We start from the raw sequence: 26082 nt of genomic DNA, 5'->3' as shown, positions 1-26082 counted from the left end.
CCTTACTATTCCTTTCTAATGGCTGAACTTCATAAGGACAGAAGTCAGAATACGGCAGACCTGGGTTTAAATACTATTTCAAATCATTTCACATACTTTAGTTTGACTTGATTGAGCTCACCTGGCTAAATGGAATCAATAGAATAGTCGCAAATGAGCAAACCCATCTGGCACTACAGGCAGGCGAAAGCAAACGCTCAAAGTATTTGAAAGATTTCAAATAGCATTTGAACCCAGACATGGAATGTGGGCCAGAATCCATCTCAATTAAGGAGCCGGGACCTTCCAATAGACCTCTATTCACTGTGATTTATTGCATGGCCGAACCAAATGAAAAACAATTGCAGTGTGTGGGGACACTGGAGTAATTATATCACACTTGAAAATGTAGATATTGGCGATGGTGTTGGAAATGCAACAGGGACACTCCATGTTTGTGGGGCGTACGTTCGGTTTTCGATCAGCTCTCTCTCCTTTGCATAAATGGCATATCTTTGAACAGTGCTCTACAGACTGCAGATATGGTGGAAGAAGTTCACATGTTTATGGATGGGATTTGATTAGATGTCCTTGGCCTGCTCCGGTATAGTTCCTCTGTGGAATCTATGGCACACACCAAACGTCTGAGGATGGTGAAGAGTATTAAGAAGGCAGTTGATCAGCATTTCAGATGAGTTCACGACTGTGTGACCTGTCCTGGCAGATCTGATTATTGTGCCACTGGAATAGCTGTAATATGATGTACTATCTAACAAAGCCACTAGATGTCGATGCACACTTTGATAATTGTTTTCCCACTGAGCATTGCATTTCAACTTCTCTAATGACTACTTGATATTCAGCACTCGAAATCCATTCAACATAACTGTATGGTTAATAAGGTCCCAAGATGAGAAACGTGTTCAACTTGAACTGTGTTTGACCTGAAACGACCCTCCAGGGAACAATAAGATGCTATAGTCAGACCATGTTCTAATTGACTTAATCTATGGGATTAAGAATCCGAAAAAAAGCCCTTCTGGCCTGTTTAAACACAGTTTACAACTTTAATGTTGTTTAAGAAACAATTCATTATTGGAATATATTTGACAGATTATGATCTGAGTCAACTTCATTGGTCCTTTATCACTGTCCATAGAACAAGCACAAATTGTTAGTCTTTGTATATAGGCCTACCACTGTCATGTCATGTGATCTCACATTGATACCATAGCTGTCAACACATTGTATGTTTAGTAGAATGTTTAATTCTAAACAATGAATTGAATGAACATTTAAATTTTTTTAGGAACACATGGGTAAGCGAACTTGTACAATTCAGAGGCTGCAACTAATTAAGCTTTTGGATTCAGGAAAGGTTGAAACGTAAGACTATACAAGAGTCCCTCTTGTTTAGTCGCTTGAGATCTCAGATGATATCAGGGAAACGGGACCCCTCTGGTTCCGCCTGGGGGCTCCTGGGAGAGAAAGAAGTGTCAATTGGTTTCAACAGGAGAAAGAGAGAAGGAGAAAGAGAGGGAAGGAGAAAGAGAAAATTAGGAAGAAAGAAAGAGATGGAAGATGAAAGAAAAGTTCCCTGGCAGGCTACCAATAGTCACAGGTGTCTGCCGAACAATGGGCCAGTACAATGGTGGTTGGCAGCCTGGCACACTGCTGCCCAGCCAGGCCTGGTCCGGTATGAACAGGACCCCTAGAGGAAAAGACACCAAACCAATCCTTATAGGGGATTATAAGTAAAGTAAAACATGTTGAGAGGGAAGGGAGTTGTGTGTAACTATGCATAGCTTTACCACGACAGGCCAGGATGCTAAACAGTTAATAAATAATTTTGGGGGGGGGGTGGCGCAGTGGTCTAGGGCACTGCATCGCAGTGCTAGCTGCGCCACCAGAGTCTCTGGGTTCGCGCCCAGGCTCTGTCGCAGCCGGCCGCAACCGGGAGGTCCGTGGGGCGACGCACAATTGGCATAGCGTCGTCCGGGTTAGGGAGGGTTTGGCCGGTAGGGATATCCTTGTCTCAGTATGTAAAAAAAAAAAAATGTAATAAAATGTATGCACTCTACTGTAAGTCGCTCTGGATAAGAGCGTCTGCTAAATGACTAAAATGTAAAAAAAATGTACATGTAAATGTAATTTGTAGCTGTCATTTGTTCATTTACCGTAAAAGATAACAGGTGTAGCCTATACTCTTTCCCTGTTAAAATTATGTTATTACAGTGTGACACACGATTCACAGTCTTGTGAGAATGATTGTGAACTTGAGTTATTTACAAAAATCATAACTGGGTTCATTGAATATCCTTAGCATTTGCATCAAATATCGACAACATTCCAGCAGTGGAGGCTGCTGAGAAGAGGACGGCTCATAATAATGTCTGGAACGGATCAAATGAAATGGCATCAAACACTTCAAAACCATGTGTTCGATGTATTTGATACCATTCCACTCATTCTGCTCCAGCCATTGCCACGAGCTCGTCCTCCCCAATTAAGGTGCCACCAACCTCATGTATATTTCAGTATTGCATTTATATTCTTATCAGTGCCAGTCTGTGTATTGAACTTCAGCCATAACTTGTTCTACAGCCTGTGATATCAGATTCAAACCTAAACCCTGTTTTAAGTTATGAAACCATAAACCATGTGTTGGTATTGATCTAACATAAGCAACATTGTCTTGACGCTGTGAAATGAGAAGGCAAATAAATTATTCACACAGAACACTTTTCCTGATAGCTGTCTGTGAATTTTATCTATTGGAATTTCATTTTTTTCAGTGTTTGAGTGATCCATCCTCGATAGTCCGCAATAGCTATAGACTTGAACTGACACGTGGCCACAAGTGTTCTCAAGCCACATTCATATAGTTCCTCTCCTTTTACTGAAGGTCACATTTCCAAAGTTTTTATTTGGCAAATAAGCTTGAACTGACTGACAGCTCTCTGGTTAAAGAAACTTGTTCTCATGCCATACATTTGTTGACATTGCAATGCCAAATGTAGTCAATTACACAGAGTAGGCCTAACCTATTTTATACTGTTGAAATATGCCACACCGGGGCTGCCCTTTGCAATAAAGTCAGTGGAGTTGAAGTCCAGTTTATCTAGGCTACTTCAGGCTTTGAAACACAGGGATGTAGACAGTAGATAGATATTTACCAGGTAATAAAGGCTGGGTACAACAATGGTCTGTAGGGCGTGAAAGAAAGGCTTCCTTTAACCAACAGTTGTGAAATACTGACCACAAGAAAGTCAAAGCCAAACAGTTATGGTCCAAAGGTTTGATGCTGTTAACTCCTCCATTCCCAAGCACATTTAAGGGGGTGTTTCACATCCTTTCGCATTTATGCATATATGTGCCTTTTGTTTATTCCCACAAGTATTCAACAATTGTTTTTTTATTTGTCAATTTTAAGAAGTTGTCAAAAATAATGTTAATGTTCAAAAGCATGCACACTTACATAGACATATTGAGAGTTCAGACTGGGGCACATGAACATCTCATTAATATATGCATGCTCTAACCTGTAAGCCACACCTATTTGAGTCTCAACCATGGATAGAATATATATACACATATACAGTACCAGTCAACAATTTGGACACACCTACTCATTCTAAGGTATTTCTTTATGTTGACTATTTCTACATTGTAAAACTATGAAATAACACAAATGGAATCATGTAGTAACCAAAAAAGTTCTAAACAAATCCAAATATATTTTATATTCTTTAAAGTAGCCAACTTTTGCAGCGTGTACGCTAAGAATCGGGAAGCAAGTACAGGGAGTGAATTTAATAAATAATGGAACAAAACAAGAGTAGCGTACAGACATAAAACATTGGAACAGAATCAATAACACCTGGGGAAAGAACCAAAGGGAGTGACAGATATAGGGGAGGAAATCAGCAAGGCAATGGAGTCCAGGTGAGTCTCATGAAGCGCAGGCACGTAACAATGGTGACAGGTGTGCGTAATTGTCACGGCTGTTAAAAGAAGAGGACCACGGTGCAGCGTGGTCAGCGTACATTTTCTTTTATTAATAAAAATGACGCTGAACAAAACAATAAACACTACAAAAACAAACTGTGACGCTAAAGGCTATGTGCCCTAAACAAAGTCACCCTCCCACAAAGACAGGTGGAAAAAAGGGATACCTAAGTATGGTTCTCAATCAGAGACAACGATAGACAGCTGCCTCTGATTGAGAACCACACCCGGCCAAACACAAAGAAATAGAAAACATAGAAATAAAGAAACTAGAATGCCCACCCTAGTCACACCCTGGCCTAACCAAAATAGAGAATAAAAGCCTCTATGGCCAGGGCGTGACAGTAATGAGTAACCTGGCGAGAACGAGCACCAGAGAGGAGGAGCAGGAGTAGACGTGACAGCCTTGATGATAGCTTTGCACACTCTTGGCATTCTTTCAACCAGCTTCAACTGGAATGCTTTTCCAACAGTCTTGAATGAGTTCCGACATATGCTGATGTAACGGATGTGAAATGGCTAGCTAGTTAGCGGGTACGCGCTACTAGCGTTTCAATCAGTTACGTCACTTGCTCTGAAACCTACAAGTAGTGTTGCCCCTTGCTCTGCAAGGGCCGTGGCTTTTGTGGAGCGATGGGTAACGACGCTTCGTGGGTGTCAGTTGTTGATGTGTGCAGAGGGTCCCTGGTTCGCGCCCGTGTCGGGGCGAGGGGACGGTTTAAAGTTATACTGTTACATTGATGCTGTTGACCCGGATCACTGGTTGCTGCGGAAAAGGAGGAGGTTGAAAGGGGGGTGAGTGTAACGGATGTGAAATGGCTAGCTAGTTAGCGGGTATGCGCTACTAGCGTTTCAATCAGTTACGTCACTTGCTCTGAAACCTACAAGTAGTGTTGCCCCTTGCTCTGCAAGGGCCGTGGCTTTTGTGGAGCGATGGGTAACGACGCTTCGTGGGTGTCAGTTGTTGATGTGTGCAGAGGGTCCCTGGTTCGTGCCCGTGTCGGGGCGAGGGGACGGTTTAAAGTTATACTGTTACACTGATTACTTGTTGGCTGCTTTTCCTTCACTCTGCGGTCCAACTCAGAGTGACGGTACAACGCTGTGTACTACTCCCTTCACAGAACAGGGCAAACTGGCTCTAACCAGAATAGAAAGAGGAGTGGGAGGCCTCGGTGCACAACTGAGCAAGAGGACAAGAACATTAGTGTCTAGTTTGAGAAACAGACGCCTCACAAGTCCTCAACTGGCAGCTTCATTAAATAGTACATGCAAAACACCAGTCTTGCAAACACCAGTCTTAAATTTGCTTTAATTTAAAAACAAGGACATTTCTAAGTGACCCCAAACTTTTGAACAGTAGTGTGTATATATATTTATTGTATTATTTACGACAGAAAAAGTGTTACAAGTGGACATCACGTTTTATAAAATTATCAAATATTATTTTCCCCCGCAATGCTATGCTCACGTGTTTTTTTAAAAACATTTTATGTTTAGCTCTAACTTCCTGGTGACCAACCAACTACACTTGCTCAGTCAGCAAACCTGAATTTCTGGAATAACAAGCGGTTTTAATGTAAAACATATTTTCCAGTACGCCTACATTTAGTCTGGTATCTAATTGATTACACAGCTTGAAGAAGCTTCCATTGAAATCGAGTGAAAACAAGAGCTGGCTACCTAAATTCCAGAACGTAAAAGTGACATCCCCAGCTAGCCAGCGCTCATCAACGTGGAGAGGACGTGGTTGTGCCTTGTGCTGACTGACAGCTGTAGTCAGAGCTAGAAGACAGATGCAAACTAGAGAAAATGCTGAGCAGTTTCCAAGAACACGGAATGTAGTGGAATGACAAGGTAAGAATTATATTAACTTGCACACTTGGCTAATCAGGTGTAATCTATCTAGCAAGGTAATTTAGCTAGCACCAATGGTCGCCCTGGACCAGAGCTAACTATCAAGGAGGTCCGTCAGCTGGCTAGCAGATAGCTTTCTCTTTTGCTACAGGACGTTTTGCTAAACGTGGCTAACGTTAGTTGATGTTTAAGTCTCTTCTTCTCGAAAATTACTGACTGGGCATCCAGCTCCAAGTGAGTAATACGCTAGCGAACGTTAGGTGTATAACAAGCTATCTAACATTGAGTTTCTTTGATTTAGATAACTAATCTCTCAGATCTGATAGCTAGTTAATTTAGCTACTTTGTTAACGTAGGCACTTCTGTCTTGACTGCTGAACTAGGCTAACCTAACCCATATCCATGTAAATCACTTTTACTAATGCTATTTTGTAAAAACCCTCAAACCCTTTGTAACAACAGGATTGATTTAGCAAGTGTGCTTTCTATTCCCTGATTTCACATGGATACTGGTGTTCATATTAATGCTTTTAAACCCTTCCCAGTCCCAGTTTTGAGCGAGTTATTATAGCTCACTGTAAACCTCGTCTAATCTGAATTGAAGAGGATCTAGATTCTCTGCAGTTTTAACATTCTCAGCATATTTGCATTACGGTGATAAGTGATTCTGTATTGCCTATAATTGGTGCCTGTCAAGTTCCTTGAACTAGCTATGTAGTCTGTTGGTACAAAAGGTAGTCATGCTGATTGCTGAAGATGGATCTTTTGCTCACTCCCTGCACTCAGACCACAACCTAAACATCTGGGAAAACAATAACTAAACTTAACCTGCCAACATACAAGAAGACATCAGTTATCATTTTACAGTTTGGGTCAACAGCATGCAAAATGCATCACGTCTATTAAAGGGAAAGTAGGCTGAAGCTGAACTACAAGCTTTCCCTGTAGGCTATAGTCTATTTGCGTCAGTGTGATGGAGGTCTGTGAAATACATTTTATATAACACTTATCAACCTACTGATACGGCCAGCCGTCGGTCTTACTATAGTGTTTAGGTCTAGTGTAATCATTGAGGAGTCGTTTGTGTCATTGAGGGATGTTTACACTGAGTAAATGCTCACATAAGCCAACACTCGTAGTTGAAGCTGGCCAGCTGTTCCTCTCTGGTGTACCTCCCCCCCGGAGTGTCACTGTCCTAGGTACACATCTAGGATCAGCATCCCCTCCCCCAATTCTAACCATTAGGGGGGTAAATGCAAAACTGACCCAAGATCAACGTTGGGGGGGGCAACTTTAACCTAGACCATTCCGTGACACTGATAACATCATGGTAAAATACAGAATGTACTAGTACCTATTTTGTCAGAGGTTTTTCAGTGCTGAAGGTTGATTGATTGATTTTATTTGCTGGTTGAAAAAACACACACAGTATATACATTTTAAAAACGTGACAGGGATATCACAAACAAGTCAGACTTATTTCCATTGTGGAAATAAGTTAACAGCGAGTAAACTCTCACATATTGGCCCTCATGTTTCAGGTTGTCTAGCTGTTCATCTGCAGTGTACCAATCCAATCACTGTACCATTCAGTGACACAGATACAATCACACAGTAGTGTGTAGGAATGTACTGACACCTATTTTCTAACTTGCAGTTACTGTTGTCAGTGCAACTTGTTTGACTGGTCTCTGAGATGGGTGTCACAGCAAAAGCGCAGCCCTGTTCCGTGCTTGTACTTTAACATCCTTGTAGATTACTCTAGCTCTCTGTCAATGTCAGAGGGATGTTTCTTCTCCTTAGCTGTTGCAGATGAAGACATTGGCTACATTCCAATGTCCATACTAGCATAACTTTAATAATGCATGCCAAATCCATTCCTAGTGGTGTGCTAGTAGAGAAGAAGAGGCTGATGATAATTATGTTGGAACATTATTCTAGGGCTAGGCTAGCCCAACTGGTTCTAGCCCAACTGGTTTGTGCATAGCAGCAGAATTCATTCCACCACACAAATGAATACAGGATTATGGCTGGATGAAAGTCCTTCTCCAGATGGCTTTAGTCTACACTAAACTCTATAGTCTCTATAGCCTACTGTACACTAAACTCTACAGCCTACTGTACACTACTCTATAGCCTACTGTACACTACTCTATAGTCTCTAGTCTACTGTTCACAACTCTATAGTCAATGGCCTACTGTACACAACTCTATAGGCTACTGTACACTTTACTATAGTCTCTATAGCCTACTGTACACTTTACTATAGTCTCAATAGCCTACTGTAGACTTTACTATAGTCTCTATAGCCTACTGTACACAACTGTATAACCTACTGTACACTTTACTATAGCCTACTGTACACTTTACTATCGTCTCTATAGCCTACTGTACACTTTACTATAGTCTCAATAGTCTACTGTACACTTTACTATAGTCTCTATAGCCTACTGTACACAACTGTATAGCCTACTGTACACTTTACTATAGTCTCTATAGCCTACTGTACACAACTGTATAACCTACTGTACACTTTACCATAGTCTACTGTACACTTTACTATCGTCTCTATAGCCTACTGTGCACCTTACTATAGTCTCTATAGCCTACTGTACACTTTACTATAGCCTACTGTACACCTTACTATAGTCTCTATAGCCTACTGTACACTTTACTATAGTCTACTGTACACTTTACTATAGTCTCTATAGCCTACTGTACACAACTCTATAGCCTACTGTACACAACTCTATAGCCTACTGTACACTTTACTATCGTCTCTACAGCCTACTGTACACTTTACTATCGTCTCTATAGCCTACTGTACACTTTACTATCGTCTCTATAGCCTACTGTACACTTTACTATCGTCTCTATAGCCTACTGTACACTACTCTATAGTCTCTATAGCCTACTGTACACTACTCTATAGTCTCTATAGCCTACTGTACACTCAACTCTATAGTCCCTATACTCTTAACAGCAGCAAACCATCCATCTGCGCTGTGATCAGTCAGACCTTCATAAGATTAAACACAGCTAGGGCTGTCCAGACTCCCTTTTTAAAATCCCCTCTGACAGAAGATGCTAGATGGTGGTATCTAGATTATTGTTAGTGTAGCAACGGGGCTGTGTAGCCAGCCAGCGATGGCGGACCCAAAGCCTCCTGGAGCTGGTGGCTTAGTCCTACTTGTTTTGGATTCTGCAGAACTCCCACAGTCTTACTCCAAAGAGGAGGCAGAGATTCTCCCTAAGCCTTCTGTTAGGCTGCTGGTCCAAAGCCCTTGGTGGGGCTGGGGAGGGAGGGATATCAGATTCAGTGGAAGGAAGTTGTGATGGACTGCTAATATAAAGGAGGTTTTGTTTAGTGGCGTTCTCTATTTTGTAACCCCAGGCCTCGGAGTCCCTTGGCCAGTGACCAGAGCTTTGAGTGTGAAAGAGGCATGGGCCTGGTAACGCCTCGAAAAACTGAAATGGAGACTCATGCTTAGTGACTCAACAATGCTGCAGCGCACATCAAGCAAATACTCTCCTCAGTTTGTGAAAGAACTGAATCTGACAATGTTCTAAGGGTGTCTTGGCTTAGGCCTATCATATAAAAATATATTTAGGGGGTAACATCGTTGCCATCCTATCAGAATTTCCCTGTCAAGATCAAAGATTTAATATTTTCCAGAGTTAAATGTACAACGTTATAGTAAAGCAGTCTAGTCTTGATAATGGAAAAAATCTCAATGGTAGAGTAGGAAGCTGGAGTGTGTGTGTGTGTGTGTGAATGGAACACATCACATGTAGGCTATTTTCGGAGTGGAAAGGCACAGAGTGGATAAAAGCGTGTCGAAGTTACTGTCTAAAGCCTCAGTCTGTCACTGCTGCTGTACTGAGTATCCCTGCTGAAATATTAATGCTGTGATTACACTCAATGACAGTGATGCTGGAGATGGGTTTAGCAGTATCTGCCCTCTTTGATTTGCCTCTGGTCTGCCTGTCTTTTGAGGTGAGCTATCTGACTATCTAAGCCTACATGTTGTCACTACTAAAATAACATTAGGCTTAGACTGTTGCCTAACCCTATCACCTCAGAGAACCTTGGCTATATAGTACGCTTTGAAAAAATGGTTCCGAAAGGGTTCTCTGGCTGTCCCCATGGGAGAACCCTTTGAAGAACCTTTTTGGGTTCCATGAAGAACCCTCTGTGGAAAGGGTTCTGCAAAGGGTTCTCACATCGGGACAGCCAAAGAACCCTTTTGGAACCATTTGTTTCAAAACTTTCTAGGGTGTACAATATGTGTTGCCTCCTGTATAAAATGTTGGATTTGATTAAAGATGCAATGTACAGAAATCGCTCCGCCATTTCCTGGTTGCTAAAAGTCAAATTGTTTGCCTCATTTCAGTTTGTGACAAAACAGTGTAGAGAATCATTGTACCAACTAAACCACTGAAAATACAATATTTTTTTGTTATGGAAAATATATTTCACAGCTGTTTGAAGCTGGTGTACAAAACTAAAATGAAAAAACAACTGAAGAACGGGAAGCATAGCAATAGAACAGATCTACGTCTTCTTAGACTTGCTTTCAATGAGAATTACAGATACAACTCGCATTTCTATGTGAATTTGGTCAGGTCGCCCAAAAAGTTACATGTTGAAGCATCAACACCACAGCGTAGCAGCCTATAATTCCACCAGTGATCTATCTTTGCTATTTCTATTTAATTTCAGCTCCCATTTAGCCCTGAATTTGTCATTCTTGATATTGGATGATGATGATTGTCCTCAGTTTAGTCAATTTGTGCGGCATCATTAGCAGTGTTTTCTCATTTAGCAGTAAACAGACGTCTCTGTCGAGCATTAGCGCTGCCGCGGAGTGGAATGAAATTAGCATCAAATCATTAGCCTTTAAGCGTTTTGTGTTTAATCAAATCTTGTTGTCATGTGGAATGCTCTGAGTGAGAATTTTAATTAATCAACATATTTTTAATCAACAGATAGGCCTGTCCCCAACCTCCACTGTCATAATGATTTCTATCACAGTTATGCATAACTTGTTATAATCAGTATTTTTCAGCTGTTGTAATGGAAATATTTAAGATGATCATTTAGAGTAATCAACACAGTGTTGGACTTTCTGTAATACAGCATTTCCAGTGTTCTATTTGTAACACTCAAGGTGCAGGTTGATGGTCGCCAGATTTGTTCTGGATTATTTTCATATCTGTTGATAGTGGTTGACGCCAGACTGGAGGTACATGGACCGAGGACACGCTGATTATTCACTGTCCTATTGATGACATTCTATGAACGCTGATTCTGTAGCAGCTGACAAAATCACTGCCTTTTAGTTTTGTCTTCCTACAAGCCTCTCAGGCTAGTGTTTACACAGCATTTGGTGTGGTCTTAATAGGATGTAAAGGTCCAGTCTCCAAGAGGCCAGTTAGACATTTCTCTGCTTCTGTGCTGGAGGTGTCTCCCTGTTGCAACTTGTAATAAACCGGATGGATTTTTAAAATTAACTATGACTGCTCTCCTTTTTGTTCACCTGGTAGTTCCTATTACAGCCTGTTTTAAGTGGTGTATGTCTAATGGTTCACTGTCATGGTTCAAGGCTGTCATGGATCCACTTATAACTCAGCTCAAGGTGTCTAATAGTTTCATCGTAGGCCAAACTTCAAACTGAACCTCAACCTTTTCTCAGCCCTCCTTGCTGTTTGTTGTGTTTTCCACAGAGCTGTGTGGCCTGGGCACTCTTGAGTGGCAGCTGGTGAGACTCCACGTGACTGGTTGCTGGGGGGCGATGAGGGTGCGTTGGTCCCGGAAGCTGGGCTTCCTAGCAAAGACCCTCTTCCTGCTGTGGGTGCTATGGCTGGGCTACATGCTCCTAGCCCGCTCCACCGCCTCCTCCACAGGGGCCGATGGAGGGGAGGACGGAGGGGGCCACAACCTGCTGGTCAGGCACTTCTCCCCCGTGGAGGAGCAGGGAGGTGAGCAGCTGGCCAGGCCCGTGTACGTGAAGGCGCCAGCGGACGCCAACGCGCACGGGGAGTGGGGCAAGGCCACCAGCCTGAACCTCAGCCCGGAGGAGAGGAAGCAGGAAGAGGACAGCGTGGAGAGATACGCTATTAATATCTTTGTCAGTGATAAGATCTCCCTGCACCGACACATCCAGGACAGCAGGATGAAAGAGTGAGTAGCCAAATGATCTTCATCTCCACACAGGGCATAGAGAGCCCCGCCCCTCCCGGCAGTACAATCAGGTAGCCTAGCGGTTAAGAGAGTTGGGCCAGTAACCGAACGGGCGCTAGTTTCAGTCCCGAGCCGATTAGGTGACAAATCTGATGTCCTTGATCAAGGCAATTAACCCTAATTGCTCCTGTAACTTTTGATAAGAGTGTCTACTAAAATGTCATTCATCTGGACCAGTAACCATCTGTTATTGTACTGATTGCAGAAACATACTGTTGGCATACAGTCAGCTTCCAATAAACACTGAATCTGTCTGGGCTCACAGTCAGCTTCCAATAAACACTGAATCTGTCTGGGCTCACTGTCAGCTTCCAATAAACACTGAATCTGTCTGGGCTCACTGTCAGCTTCCAATAAACACTGAATCTGTCTGGGCTCACTGTCAGCTTCCAATAAACACTGAATCTGTCTGGGCTCACTGTCAGCTTCCAATAAACACTGAATCTGTCTGGGCTCACTGTCAGCTTCCAATAAACACTGAATCTGTCTGGGCTCACTGTCAGCTTCCAATAAACACTGAATCTGTCTGGGCTCACTGTCAGCTTCCAATAAACACTGAATCTGTCTGGGCTCACTGTCAGCTTCCAATAAACACTGAATCTGTCTGGGCTCACTTTCAGCTTCCAATAAACACTGAATCTGTCTGGGCTTGCGGTCAGCTTGGAGTGAGGCCAAGATCTTTTTTTAAGGCATTCGAGCTGTCTGTGTCCATTACTTTACAGAGAGTAGCCTACTTCCCTGACTGGCTTTTCTTTTCTTTCTTTCTTTCGTCTCTACATGAGAACTGCTCAGGCATGTGGGATTTCTTTCCCTTCACATTTCTGCCTCTTGCTGTTTCCACAGCTCCTGACAGGAATGACACCAAATGCACCTCCTGCACTGACCAAAGCAACTCTCAAACAACTCCAATGAGCCACTGATTGTGTGGTCAGTCTTGCAGTCAGTTTATAACCTGATTTTCCTAACAACAACTCTCATTTGAGTACAGATGCAGAGCTAAGAAGTTTGACTACCGTCGTCTGCCGACCACGTCAGTGATCATCGCATTCTACAACGAGGCCTGGTCCACCCTGCTCAGGACCATCCACAGTGTTCTGGAGAGCACACCCGCTGTCCTCCTGAGGGAGATCATCCTCATAGATGACTTTAGTGACCGAGGTGAGACAGGGCATGAAACTGGCTTTGCCTGATTTTAAGAATTTTGGGGGGAAGAAAAGGGAAGGCATAAGGGGGTAGTGCGTGAGAGGGCGAGGGTAGTGCATGAGTGAGAGAGAGGGTAGTGCGTGAGAGGGAGAGAGAACAGGGTAGTGTGTGAGCGAGGGAAGGGGAGGGAGAAAGAGTGAAGCCTTGACCATCTATCTCTGTGTGAAACCCAGTCTATCTGAAGTCTCAGCTGGAGCACTACATCAGTAACTGGGAGCGTGTCCGCCTCATCCGCACCAACAAGAGGGAGGGGCTGGTCAGGGCGAGGCTCATCGGCGCCACCTACGCCACGGGTGACGTACTGACCTTCCTGGACTGTCATTGCGAGTGTGTCCCCGGCTGGATCGAGCCGCTGCTGGAGAGGTGTGTGTGTGTGTGTTACATAGCCACCATATTGACAATGTGATTACAGTTACATGTGTGTTAGTTTTATGTGTATCTTCTCCTCTCTCCAGGATTGGTGAGAATGAGAGCACCATCGTGTGTCCGGTGATCGACACCATCGACTGGAACTCGTTTGAGTTCTACATGCAGACAGATGAGCCCATGATCGGAGGCTTCGACTGGAGGCTGACCTTCCAGTGGCACGCTATCCCTGAGGTCGAACGCAAGAAACGCAAGTCCCGCATCGAACCTATCAGGTCGGTACTGTCTGGTCATCAGTTTGTTTACAATATTAAATCTCTGTATGTGTCCAAAATGGCAAGCTTTTCCCTATATAGTGCACTACTTTTGACCAGGACCCTAATGCTCTGACTAAAAGTTATAATCCCAACTCAAATACTCTCCGGCCTTGTTTGAAATGTTTTGAAATGCATCTTTCCTTCTCTCCTCCAATCCTTGAGTTAATCAGTCATCTAGTTTGATTGGTGATGCAACTAGACCAAAACATTGCTTTTACTTTAGCTGCCCTCTTGGCCAGGTGACAGGTCATTTTAAAAGTCTTCAAGTCTCTCTGTGACTGTTGATGGGGCTCAACTCCATGTTCCACTATGCTCTCTCTCTCTCAGGTCTCCTACTATGGCTGGTGGGCTGTTTGCAGTGAGCAAGGCGTACTTTGAGCACCTGGGCACATATGACATGGGCATGGATGTGTGGGGAGGAGAGAACCTAGAACTGTCCTTTAGGGTGAGTACTGGACACTGTCACTGACACTATGGCATCAGCATCTCAGTGCCTGGACACAGTCTATTTAATATGGCATCAACTTCTCAGTGCCTGGACACAGTCTATTTAATATGGCATCAACTTCTCAGTGCCTGGACACAGTCTATTTAATATGGCATCAACTTCTCAGTGCCTGGACACAGTCTATTTAATATGGCATCAACTTCTCAGTGCCTGGACACAGTCTATTTAATATGGCATCAGCATCTCAGTGCCTGGACACAGTCTATTTAATATGGCATCAACTTCTCAGTGCCTGGACACAGTCTATTTAATATGGCATCAGTATCTCAGTGGCTGGACACAGTCTATTTAATATGGCATCAGCATCTCAGTGCCTGGACACAGTCTTTCAATATGGCATCAACTTCTCAGTGCCTGTGGCGTTTGCTGTTCATCTAAACTCAGCAAAAAAATAAATGGCCCTTTTTCAGTACCCTGTCTTTCTAAGATAATTCGTTAAAATCCAAATAACTTCACAGATCTTCATTGTAAAGCGTTTAAACACTGTTTCCCATGCTTGTTCAATGAACCATAAACAATTAATGAACATGCACCTGTGTGGCACGGTCGTTAAGACACTAACAGCTTACAGACGGTAGGCAATTAAGGTCACAGTTATGAAAACGTAGGACACTAAAGAGGCCTTTCTACTGACTCTGAAAATCACCAAAAGAAAGATTCCCAGGGTCCTGCTCATCTGTGTGTAGACTGCAGATCTGGACATCTGGACTGCAGATGTGGCCAGGGCAATAAATTGCAATGTTCATACTGTGAGACGCTTAAGACAGCGCTACAGGGAGACAGGACGGACAGCTGATCGTCCTCACAGTGGCAGGCCACGTTTAACACCTGCACAGAATCGGTACATCTGAACATCACACCTGCGGGACAGGTACAGGATGGCAACAACAACTGCTCGAGTTACACCAGGAATGCACAATCCCTCCATCAGTGCTCAGACTGCCTGCAATAGGCTGAGAGAGGCTGGACATCACCGGCAACAACGTCGCCTATGGGCACAAACCCAACGTAGCTGGACCAGACAGGACTGGCAAAAAGTGCTCTTCACTCACGAGTCGCGGTTTTGTCTCAGCAGGGGGGGATGGTCGGATTCGCGTTTATCTTCAAAGGAATAAGCGTTACACCGAGGCCTGTACTCTGGAGCAGGATCGATTTGGAGGTGGAGGGTCCGGCATGGTCTGGGGCGGTGTGTCACAGCATCATCGGACTGAGCTTGTTGTCATTGCATGCAATCTTAACGCTGTGTGTTACAGGGAAGACATCCTCCTCCCTCATGTGGTACCCTTCCTGCAGGCTCATCCTGACATGACCCTCCAGCATGACAATGCCACCAGCCATACTGCTCGTTCTGTGCGTGATTTCCTGCAAGTCAGGAATGTCAGTGTTCTGCCATGGCCAGCGAAGAGCCCGGATCTCAACCCCATTGCGCACGTCTGGGACCTGTTGGATCGGAGGGTGAGGGCTAGGGCCATTCCCCCCCAGAAATGTCTGGGAAATTGCTGGTGGAAGAGTGGGGTAACATCTCACAGCAAGAAGTGGCAAAACTGGTTCAGTCCATGAGGAGGAGATGCACTGCAGTACTTAATGCAGCTGGTGGCCACACCAGATACTGATTGTTACTTTTGATTTTCACCCCCCCCCCCCCTTTGTTCAGGGACACATTATTTCATTTCTGTTAGTTACATGTCTGTGGAACTTGTTCAGTTTATGTTTCAGTTGTTGAATATTGTTATGTTCATACAAATATTTGCACATGTTAAGTTTGACAGTGAGATTGTTTATTTTTTTTGCAGAGTTTATTACCTCTCAGGTCCTTGGTTAAAAATAGAATGGACACTTACTTGCGTTCTGATCTATGCTCGCAAAAAGGTTTACTAAAAGTCTATCGGCCTCCCGAATGGCGCAGCTGTCTTAAGGCACTGCGTCGCAATGCTGAGGTGCCACTACAGCCTGAGGTTCGATCCCAGGCGCACAATTGGCCCAGTGCCGTCCGTGTAGGGGAGGGTTTGGCCGGAGGGCGTTCCTTGCCTTATCGCGCATCTAGTGACTCCTTGTGGCAGGGGCGGGCGAACCGGGCGCCTGCAAACTGACTGGTCGTCAGTCTAACGGTTTCCTCCGACACATTGATACGGCTGACTTCCGGGTTAGTGAGCAGCGCGGCTTGGCGGGTCATGTTTCGGGGGACGTCTCGACCTTTGCCTCTCCCGATCCCGTTGGGGAGTTGCAGAAATGAGACAAGGTCATAACTACCAATTGGGGAGAAGAAACTATAAAATGGTGCATAAAAAGGTTTAAACGTTTTATTTAAGGAAAATGCATATACGCTGATATTCTTTGTGTGTTAAACTAAAGGTGGATGGGGTATCACCTTAAGTGATGTTTTATGTAAGTAGAAATAAAATGCCTCTGCGAATCCCCATTCATAATTGATGTTTGAACAGTTGATGAACAGTTTTTTGGGACTACAAAGAAATAAATATTACACAGGAATTAAATGTTTTGATGAGAATGAATAGGGTTCTACGAGGTATAGCTAAGTATCCATTACACTGAGAGAATCTGTCTGGTAATTGGGGCATAACTCAAGGACGTCGCTAAATGTAGTTAGCAAATAGCGAGGTAGCGTAGCTACGTGTCATTTCCCCCAAGCTGTTTTCTTGGCCGTAGTGGAAAACAAGCAATTTATAAGATGCAAGTTCATACTATAAATAAAATGTTCTGCAGGAAATAGATACAATTTAAAAATGTTCCCCAACAAACAGTTTTTTGACTCTGTCATTTGTATAATAGCCGAGAGAGAACAGAGAAGAAGAGTGGTAGTGTTGCTGATTATTCATAGACAATGTCCATCGTGGTTTCTGCCCGCATTATCACACCACTTACATCCCAATTTGGATCCTTTTCCAGAGTCTGGAGAACATTTGAGGCACTAATTTGACTTGTGTGGAAAGGAAAACTTCTCCACAAATCTTATGGGAAAGTTTGAGTCCCATGCATCTTGTCTGGATTTTTGCCAGAACAATTAGGTGGAGGGATACTCTACAATGATATATCATGTCATTTTCTATGTTTTAATCATCGGTTCTCCTGCTCCACAGGTGTGGCAGTGTGGAGGTTCTCTGGAGATCCACCCCTGCTCCCACGTGGGACACGTTTTCCCTAAGAAAGCACCCTATGCCAGGCCCAAGTTCCTCCAGAACACGGTCCGTGCTGCAGAGGTGTGGATGGACACCTATAAACAGCACTTCTACAACAGAAACCCACCGGCCAGAAGGGTAAAGTACTGTAGTACACTTTACAATAAAATGCTATCTTAACTTATTGTAAAGTGATTAACTAACTTATTGTAATGTAATAAAGCAATAAACAAACTTGATGTATTGTAATAAAGCGACAAAGTAACTTATTGTAAAGTGCATAATTCCAGCAGGTGTTAAGAAGTAGGCATGCTCTAGTTAAAGCTGTGATGGTTAGGCTATACCAAGGAAGGAACACCTTAGACTTGGCTATATATTGTAATGGATTAACTTGGTTGGAGGTGTTGCTTCACCTGTCTAGGTGTCAGCAGTGTTGATGAGGTGCTGTCTGGGTGTGAGAGGAATCATCTGTGTGTCCCTCTTTTTTTTTTTTGTGTTGGCTGACATCAAGGTTTCATGTTTCTTGGTTTCACCACTCTGAAATGAATTACATTATTAATGCCAGGGATCTTTGATCAAACAAAACATTACCTTACCAAAGGGAGATGGAGACCAGGTGATAGTGGGAACTGGCAGGTTTGAATTCACTTGGGCGTCATTTACATATAGGCCTTTATCAAGGTTGTTTGTTTGAAGAGAAATGTGGTCACAGTGGTTTTGGTTTAAACCACCAAAGTAGTTTTTGTCCAATCAAACTGAAGAACCAATCGGAAGCAAATGGGCCAAAACCGGGAGGGAGTACGACCTACCTGAATCTGTCCAATAACAAATGCATACACCCCTGGTTGATCAGGGACCACATAATCCAACTTTAGTGTCACACAATCTGACGTGTGTTTGAATTCCCTCCCTTTGGTTTGTTCAAGGTGGGGAGTTCCACTGCTCCCATTAGTACAACAGGTATCACTCGCCACCTTGGCAAACGTTTCCTCCTTAAACAATCTCTCACACCTATCATATGTTAAATCCTTTTCTTAAGAACACAACAGCAATTCCCCAACCAGGATTCAAACATATTCAAGATAACGACCCAGGATGTAGCTACGTACACTACATAGACAAAAGTATGTGGACACGCCTTCAAATGAGTGGATTAGGCTATTTCAGCCACACCCGTTGCTGACAGGTGTGTAACATTGAGCACACAGCCATGCAATCTCCATAGACAAACATTGGCAGTAGAATGGCCCATACTGAAGAGCACAGTGACATTCAACATGACACTGTGACTGGATGCCACCTTTCCAACAAGTCAGTGCTAGAGCTATACCGGTCAACTGAAAGTGCTGTAATTGTGAAGTGGAAACATCTAGGAGCAACAACGGCTCAGCTCCGAAGTGGTAGGCCACACAAGCTCACAGAACGGACCGCCAAGCGCGTAAAAATCATCTGTCCTTAGTTGCAACACTCACTACCGAGTTCTAAACTGCCTCTGGAAGCAACGTCAGCACAATAACTGTTCGTCGGGAGCTTCATGTAATGTGTTTCCATGGCTGAGCAGCCGCACACAAGCAATGCCAAGCGTCGGCTGGAGTGGTGTAAAGCTTGCTGCCATTGGACTCTGGAGCAGTAGAAACTCGTTCTCCTGGAGTGAAGAATCACGCTTCACCATCTGGCAGTCTGACGGACAAATCTGGGTTTGGCGGATGTCAGGAGAACGCTACCTGCCTGAATTGTTAAGTTTGGTGGAGGAGGAATAATGGTCTGGGGCTGTTTTTCATGCGTCAGGCTAGGCCACTTAATTCCAGTTAAGGGGAATATTAACGCTACAGCATATTCTAGACCATTCTGTGCTTACAACTTTGGCAACAGTTTGCGGAAGGGCCTTTCCTGTTTCAGCATGAAAATGCCCCCGTGCACAAAGCGAGGTCCATAAAGAAACGGTTTGTCAAGATCGGTGTGGAAGAGCTTGACTGGCCTGCACAGAGCTCTGACCTCAACCCCATCGAACACTGTTGGGATGAATTGGAATTTCCACTTCGAGCCAGGCCTAATCGCCCAAAATCAGTGCCCGACCTCACTAATGCTCTTGTGGCTGAATGGAAGCAAGTCCCCACCGCAAAGGCTGTTATTGCAGCAAAAGGGGGACCAGATGTTCAACGAGCAGGTGTCCACATACGTTTGGCCATGTAGTGTATTTGTACAGTCATGACATGGTGTGTCATATCAAACCACTCCTAGGATTGTCAACTTTGACCTGAGCTGCATTTAGCATTGCAGGGAGATTTAGCCTATTATTCTGCTGTAGCTTTAGAATTGTGTGTGGAAATTGGCGCTAGCTAAATAAGTGTGTTATTTTTCCACAGGAGACATATGGGGACATCTCAGAGAGGGTGGTCCTTCGAGAGAGACTGAAGTGTAACAGCTTTGACTGGTACCTGAACAACATCTACCCTGACCTGCATGTACCAGAGGACCGGGAGGGCTGGCACGGGGCGGTGAGTCTCTGTTTGTCTGTCTGTCACTGTCTGTTTCTGTCAGTTTGTCTCTGTCTCCATGTCATAATCAAGTAAATTTTCCCCCTCGTATGTAATAAATACAATTGAAAATCTTGAGTACCACTTGAAAAAATGTAAAGACAGGCAGCATAATCCAGCACTTTGTTCTTTCAAATGTGTATATAGGTGGCATCAATAACAGTATCTAGGTGTGGACTCGAGGTGTTGACTTCACCCCAGGCAATTGTTTCAATCAATCAATCAAATGTATTTTATAAAGACCTTTTTACATCAGCAGTTGTCACAAAGTGCTTTACAGAAACCCAGCCTAAACCCCCAAAGAGAAAGCAATGCAGAGACATGGATGGCAGATCTCATGATGCTAATCCAGATCATTCTCCTCATCACAGTTGCGTAGCTCTGGGATCCATTCAGAGTGCCTGGACTACAACTCTCCGGAACACAGTCCCACGGGGGCGCACGTCTCCCTCTTCGGTTGCCATGGGCAGGGCGGCAACCAGGTGATTTTTAAAATTTCACGTCTGTATATTTTGTCTCTCAACCCTCCCTGACCCACGTCTGTCTCCCTGATGGACAGACGGAGTGGTTTTTCTGAATATCAACGATATCCGGTGACCATGGGAGAATATCCACCTCATCTAGATTCAAAGCGAGATACGAAGACATCTTAAACTTTGTTTTAGTATTACCAGACATTGTCCTAAATAATATTTTAATCCTAAATCTACAGATATCTTAAACACTCAACTAAGTTGTATAACTTTTCTAGCCAAGTTAGTTTATAGAAAGTTAATAGCCAAGAAGACTTGCTGGGCTGTATGGATGTATATTTAATGTCCAGTCATTAACAGGGTGTAGTGGAGGCCTCAGGCATTCAGGCAATCTCCACCAGCTATATATCTCTGATTACTCATTGATGCATTGCATCAGGTGTACACCGCTTCTAAAAGCAACATGTGTGTGACTGAAAATCTGTTTCCACAACCTGCTCTGAAACAAACAGGAACCTCTACCTTCTCTTTAGAGGTCCCCCATAGTTCCATTTAAAAGATACATGAGACCCCCAGCCACAGACAGTGGCCTAGACTGGATAAATATGTTTTTTCAAGACAGGAGGGAGAACTCTTTCTTTTAATAGAAATCACACTTACCCCGTCTGAAAGATACATAGGATGTGAGGAGAATGAAGCAAATGATCGTACCATTGAAGATTGATTTACCCTCGGTCTGTTTAATGGGCACCCAAGATGCTTTGTCTGATTGTCTCTCTGAGGCTTGGGTTTGGAAATGACACCCGTGGAGAATCAGCCTAGTTTATGTCCCAAATTGCACTCTATTGTGTAAATAGTGCACTACTTTTGACCAGAGACCTATGGGTTGTGGTCAAAAGTAGTGCACTATATAGGGAATAGGGTGCCATTTGGGATGCACACAAACTCAGTGTTTATATCTGGGTGATTGAAATGGTTGGTAGCCTTCTTATTAGCATGATGAACCCCACTGACACACTAAAATCTGGCTCAATGGAGATCCATCCAGCAGCCATTTCTCAGAGGGAGAGAGGGGAGAAAAAGAGAGCGGGGAGAGAGGTGCACACAAATGTTTGGTCAACAGACATTAATTTGACCTAAATCCAGTCCTAAATCTCTCAAAGGGAAGAGATTATTATGGTGAAATCTCTTATAGCTGTGGAACGCTAATGTTCAGAGCTGCTGATTTGATAAGCAGAAGCACAGCGAGGACACATTGATCCATTCCCCAGGATGACAGTGATTTACTATAATTCAGAAAGCATGCATGTAAATGCCTCTCTCTCCTTCCCCCCAGTACTTTGAGTATACGACCCATAAGGAGATCCGCTATAACTCTGCGACGGAGCTGTGTGCCGAGGTCCCCGAGGGACAGATTTACATTGGGATGACACACTGCCCCCACGACAGAACCCCTACACCCCCCACCATCATCTGGGAGTTCAGAGAGGTGAGTGATGCAGACGCAAGCATAAAGATTCATGTAAACAGAGGAATGCTCGTACATACACACACTCACTCACAGAAAAACAAAGCATTTATAGTATTGAGTATGGACAACTGGGCTGATCGAATTTGAAAAGACATTACAGTTTTTTGGGTTTCATTTCTACAGTTGTAAAGCGACTTTGGGTCCTTGAAAACCGCTATATAAGTCCCATGTATTATTAGTGGTCTTCATACTACATTTAGTTTTCAGTTTGCTATAATGCCTTATACCTGGATCATTGGTGGCGCGCGCATATGGCTAGGAGAAGCTAAGCTTCCCCTAAAGTAAATTGAATTGCCAAAATTATATACTGTAATTAGCCTACTCCAGTCTATACAGACATAAATACAATCATTCAAAATAGGCTACTGCAACAGAAATCATGGTTTGGCCATAGAAGATCATGAGCTTAAAAAATGAATAATAACCTGTGGATTGTTTTAAATCGCATTGCCTGCAGTCAGAAAGGCCTGCACGCGGGGCATATACCAAATAGATCATTGTTTAGTTGCGACCCAGTGACAAGTAGAGGCCCAGTCAAGCATATCGCAATATTCAAAAATACAATTGCGAGAAAACATAGTTTGGAAAGCAAGTGGCTATTGCTGTAAAGAGAAAACAATAGAAAATACTATAATCTGTCTTTTCGTTCTCAACTTAATTGATTGAACGTCATAGCCTATCTTATCGGCACTAGCGGAGAGCATCGGCCATATTACCGGTGAGTGTGCATATATGTTATGAATATTGTTCACTCTTTATCATTGGGTCAGTGCCACATTTGTTTTTGGACGATCATGTCATATTGTATTTGTCTCCCCTTTTTTGTAGTTGTATTATATGGATCAGACAACAGTGTTTTGATTGATCTGTTTGTCAGTGTCAGCAGAGTTTTTATCGTATTCAAAAAGATTCTGCTGATGTCTTCAGTCATATAAAGTGTCGTAATTATAAAAGGCCGTCTTTTTTTGCGAACAATGATTGAGTTCTATTATTAGCCTAAATTATGACTCTCCAATGTAATCATCATGTTAGGAATAGTAGGATATCTTGCATAAGTCTGCAAATACGATGATGCATGGAATGGTTTATTATAAAGGTGCATTTTTATCGTGAAAATTAGCTTGAAACTCACACACAGCCTATGACCTGATGTCTCTTACCACTTCAGGACGGGACGATCTACCACCCTCACTCAGACATGTGTCTCACCACCTACCGCACAGCCGAGGGACGCACGGACGTCCAGATGAAAATGTGCACGCCCGGGGACAAGCAACAGCGCTGGAAGTTTGAGAATGGGAGGGACTAACCTCACCCTAAGTGACCTTTAGAGGGAGAGACTCTCTCTGCACACTACTGAAGACTTGACAAATGTCCTAATTTAAAGTGCCTTTGCAAACCAAATGGGGTCCACACCTGAGGTGACAATATTTCTGTTGAAATTCCTCCTTTACAGTTGACCTCCTCTCACTGTGAGGGCTGAAAAACAATAAGAAAGCTTGAACATGTGGTGTCAGTTCTTAAAGACTGATTTGAAAGAGGAACAATGTCGTCATGAGAATTCCGTTTTTTTTAATTCAGTGGGATAAGCATAGATGCTAACAAATACTCTTGCGTTGCACAATGTTTTTTAAATATTTTAGTGTTATTTTTTTTTTATTTTTTTTTTACAGGTTAACCACAAGTCATCTAAGGGTGTTTTCTGGGGTTTGAAATGAAAAACTAAAATGTTTGCTTAACAAATATGATTAATTTAAGGGTCTAAAGGATTAGTCTTTCCTAGGTGTTGTTAATCTGGGGTTTGTTACTCAAAGTTAACACTTTGAGATAGCTAAATAAGTCAAAAAGCTTGGTATCATATGAGACTTACTATACAAGCCCCATCTTGTGTGAGTGAATGAAGTGGACTCTGTCACACTAGTAGGCTACTTGTGTTCTACTCATCAGCTTCTGACTCTGTTTGAAGACTGTGTTCAAGGTAGGATCAGATTGGGCTGTTGAAACACTGTTAAGCGTGCACTAAGTACAATGTCACCATTGCCTGAGGGTGGTGGGACATTTGACATGGTTGTTTGGTAGTCTTCACTGTGCTGTGCAAAAAACATTCTTTACACAGGCTGATTTACTGTGTCTACAATGTGCCTAAAAAACTAAAATCTACTGTGCCTAACATAAAAGCATAAACATGTTAATTTCACTTTCATAGTAGCATTATTCTCATATGGGTGTTTGTCTGCAGCATGTTGTCTGCTCTCTTCCATAGCCTCACCATTTCAGCTAGCACATGGCATGGCATTGCTTACTGTAGCTTTCAGCAATTGTTGATCTCTCAAGGGCTTGATTCTCTTAAAAGCCCAGTGCAGTCAAACTTCTTTTTTTTCCTGTGTTTTGTATCATATTGTACAACTGCTGATGAAACGAACACTGTAAAAGCTAGAAAATTTGATCAGTGTTGGTTCCTGATAGTTGCTGATTGAAAATAAAATCTACACAGGACTTTCTAAACAGCAGGTCTTGCATGGATGGAGTTTTGACTGCCTGGTGACATCACCAGGTGGTAAATTAGTTAATAGATCAAAAACAAAGAGTTCCAAACCTCTCGGCCAATAACAGCTAGTTTTCCCTTCCCCAGACTTACATCAATGCAGCGTTTGTATCAGTACTTGAAACTTCAACAGCACCAGCACTCTGCTCACTCTACTCAACCTAAACTTTTCCTAAAATAACTTTTCTGGTTCACTTGATTGGGATTCTACGACCAATGGAGATTAATAATCGTGTGTGTTGCCATTGAAGTGCTTATTATTGAAATCAGCTGTACTGCCGAAGACTGCTCTTCCTAATGCAGAGTATTTTTGTGGTGCTTTGCACTAGGGCCTTTTTTAAATCAAATATTTGTACTGAATGGTTGATCTTTCAAAGATTTTATATGATTCTATGAATTCTCTTTTTTTATTTCCTTTGTAAATTATACTTTTTGGTATAAAGGGACCTGAATGGGATGGGGCTTATTTGAACTACTGTACTGATTAATAAGCATAAGAGACGGTGGTGATTGTTTGTACCAGTGAAGCATGAAAGGGTTTAAATAAAGTTGGAGTTTGAGGACTGCTGTAGATCAATCAATGCCTTTTTAACTCACTGACCAATGACTATTAAAACCAAGAATCCAAAGGTGTTGATTTTGTGTTTCTTCTTGCTTAGCACTGACACAAGACTCCATTGAAGATTGACTGGCAAGTAATAAATATTTACTTCACTGTTTTTTTCACTATAGGTATTTCCAAATATGCTGATTTAGCACCATCTGGTGGCCATGGAAGGAACCAACCTGAATGTCAAATGGGGAAATTGACGCTGTTTGTGGTTCAATAAATATTGGTAGGTGTTATTTTTTACCTTACCGTAAGTAATAAAACAATCAGGATTTTAAACATTCTTGAGTTCATTACATGACATGGGTACACCAACGGCTCCAGTGTTCACTACTCCAGTCAATTACTCCATTACTTTTTGTGAAATTGGCTGCATTTACACAGGCAGCCCAATTCTGATATTTTTTTCACTAATTAGTCTTGATCAATCAGATCTGAAAAAAAAAAAACGGTGGAAAAAATATCAGAATTAGGCTGCCTGTGTAATCTAGGCTCAGTGAAGTGTAAACCTAAAATAATTTTGCTTTCCATAAATTATGTACATTACACTTGTAAAATGCTGTAGCATGTGCATTACTCTGGACAGCATCCTGGGGTATTGCATCATAAGCACCTTGGAAATGAAGCCAATTAGCTGTGGGTTGATGCAGTGACATATTTATTGGCCGTTTGAGAATAATGCCACACGAGCCACCGTCTGAGAAAAGAGTGTATGGACAATTTAATTTGCATGAACAGTATCTCGGTTTTACATATTTTCTTAGTTAATA

General features: G+C 42.9%; 1 protein-coding gene across 1 annotated transcript; it reads left to right on the top strand.

Annotated features, from left to right (window-relative positions):
* The first annotated feature begins 5562 nt into the window (after positions 1–5562).
* On the top strand, positions 5563–25276 carry LOC120027262 (polypeptide N-acetylgalactosaminyltransferase 4-like). The gene is made up of 11 exons (XM_038972173.1): positions 5563–5841; positions 11569–12025; positions 13074–13243; positions 13462–13651; positions 13744–13929; positions 14299–14416; positions 17578–17754; positions 19983–20114; positions 20525–20635; positions 21963–22115; positions 23326–25276. The coding sequence occupies exons 2-11, from the start codon at positions 11637–11639 to the stop codon at positions 23464–23466; spliced, it is 1767 nt and encodes a 588-aa protein (XP_038828101.1). The 5' UTR covers positions 5563–5841; positions 11569–11636; the 3' UTR covers positions 23467–25276.
* Positions 25277–26082: the final 806 nt, after the last annotated feature.

The sequence above is a fragment of the Salvelinus namaycush genome, chromosome 32 (assembly GCF_016432855.1).
Source record: "Salvelinus namaycush isolate Seneca chromosome 32, SaNama_1.0, whole genome shotgun sequence".
Taxonomy (NCBI): Eukaryota; Metazoa; Chordata; class Actinopteri; order Salmoniformes; family Salmonidae; genus Salvelinus; species Salvelinus namaycush.
The sequence above is the reverse complement of the archived record's forward strand: the minus strand, read 5'-3'. Positions and strand labels throughout refer to the sequence as shown.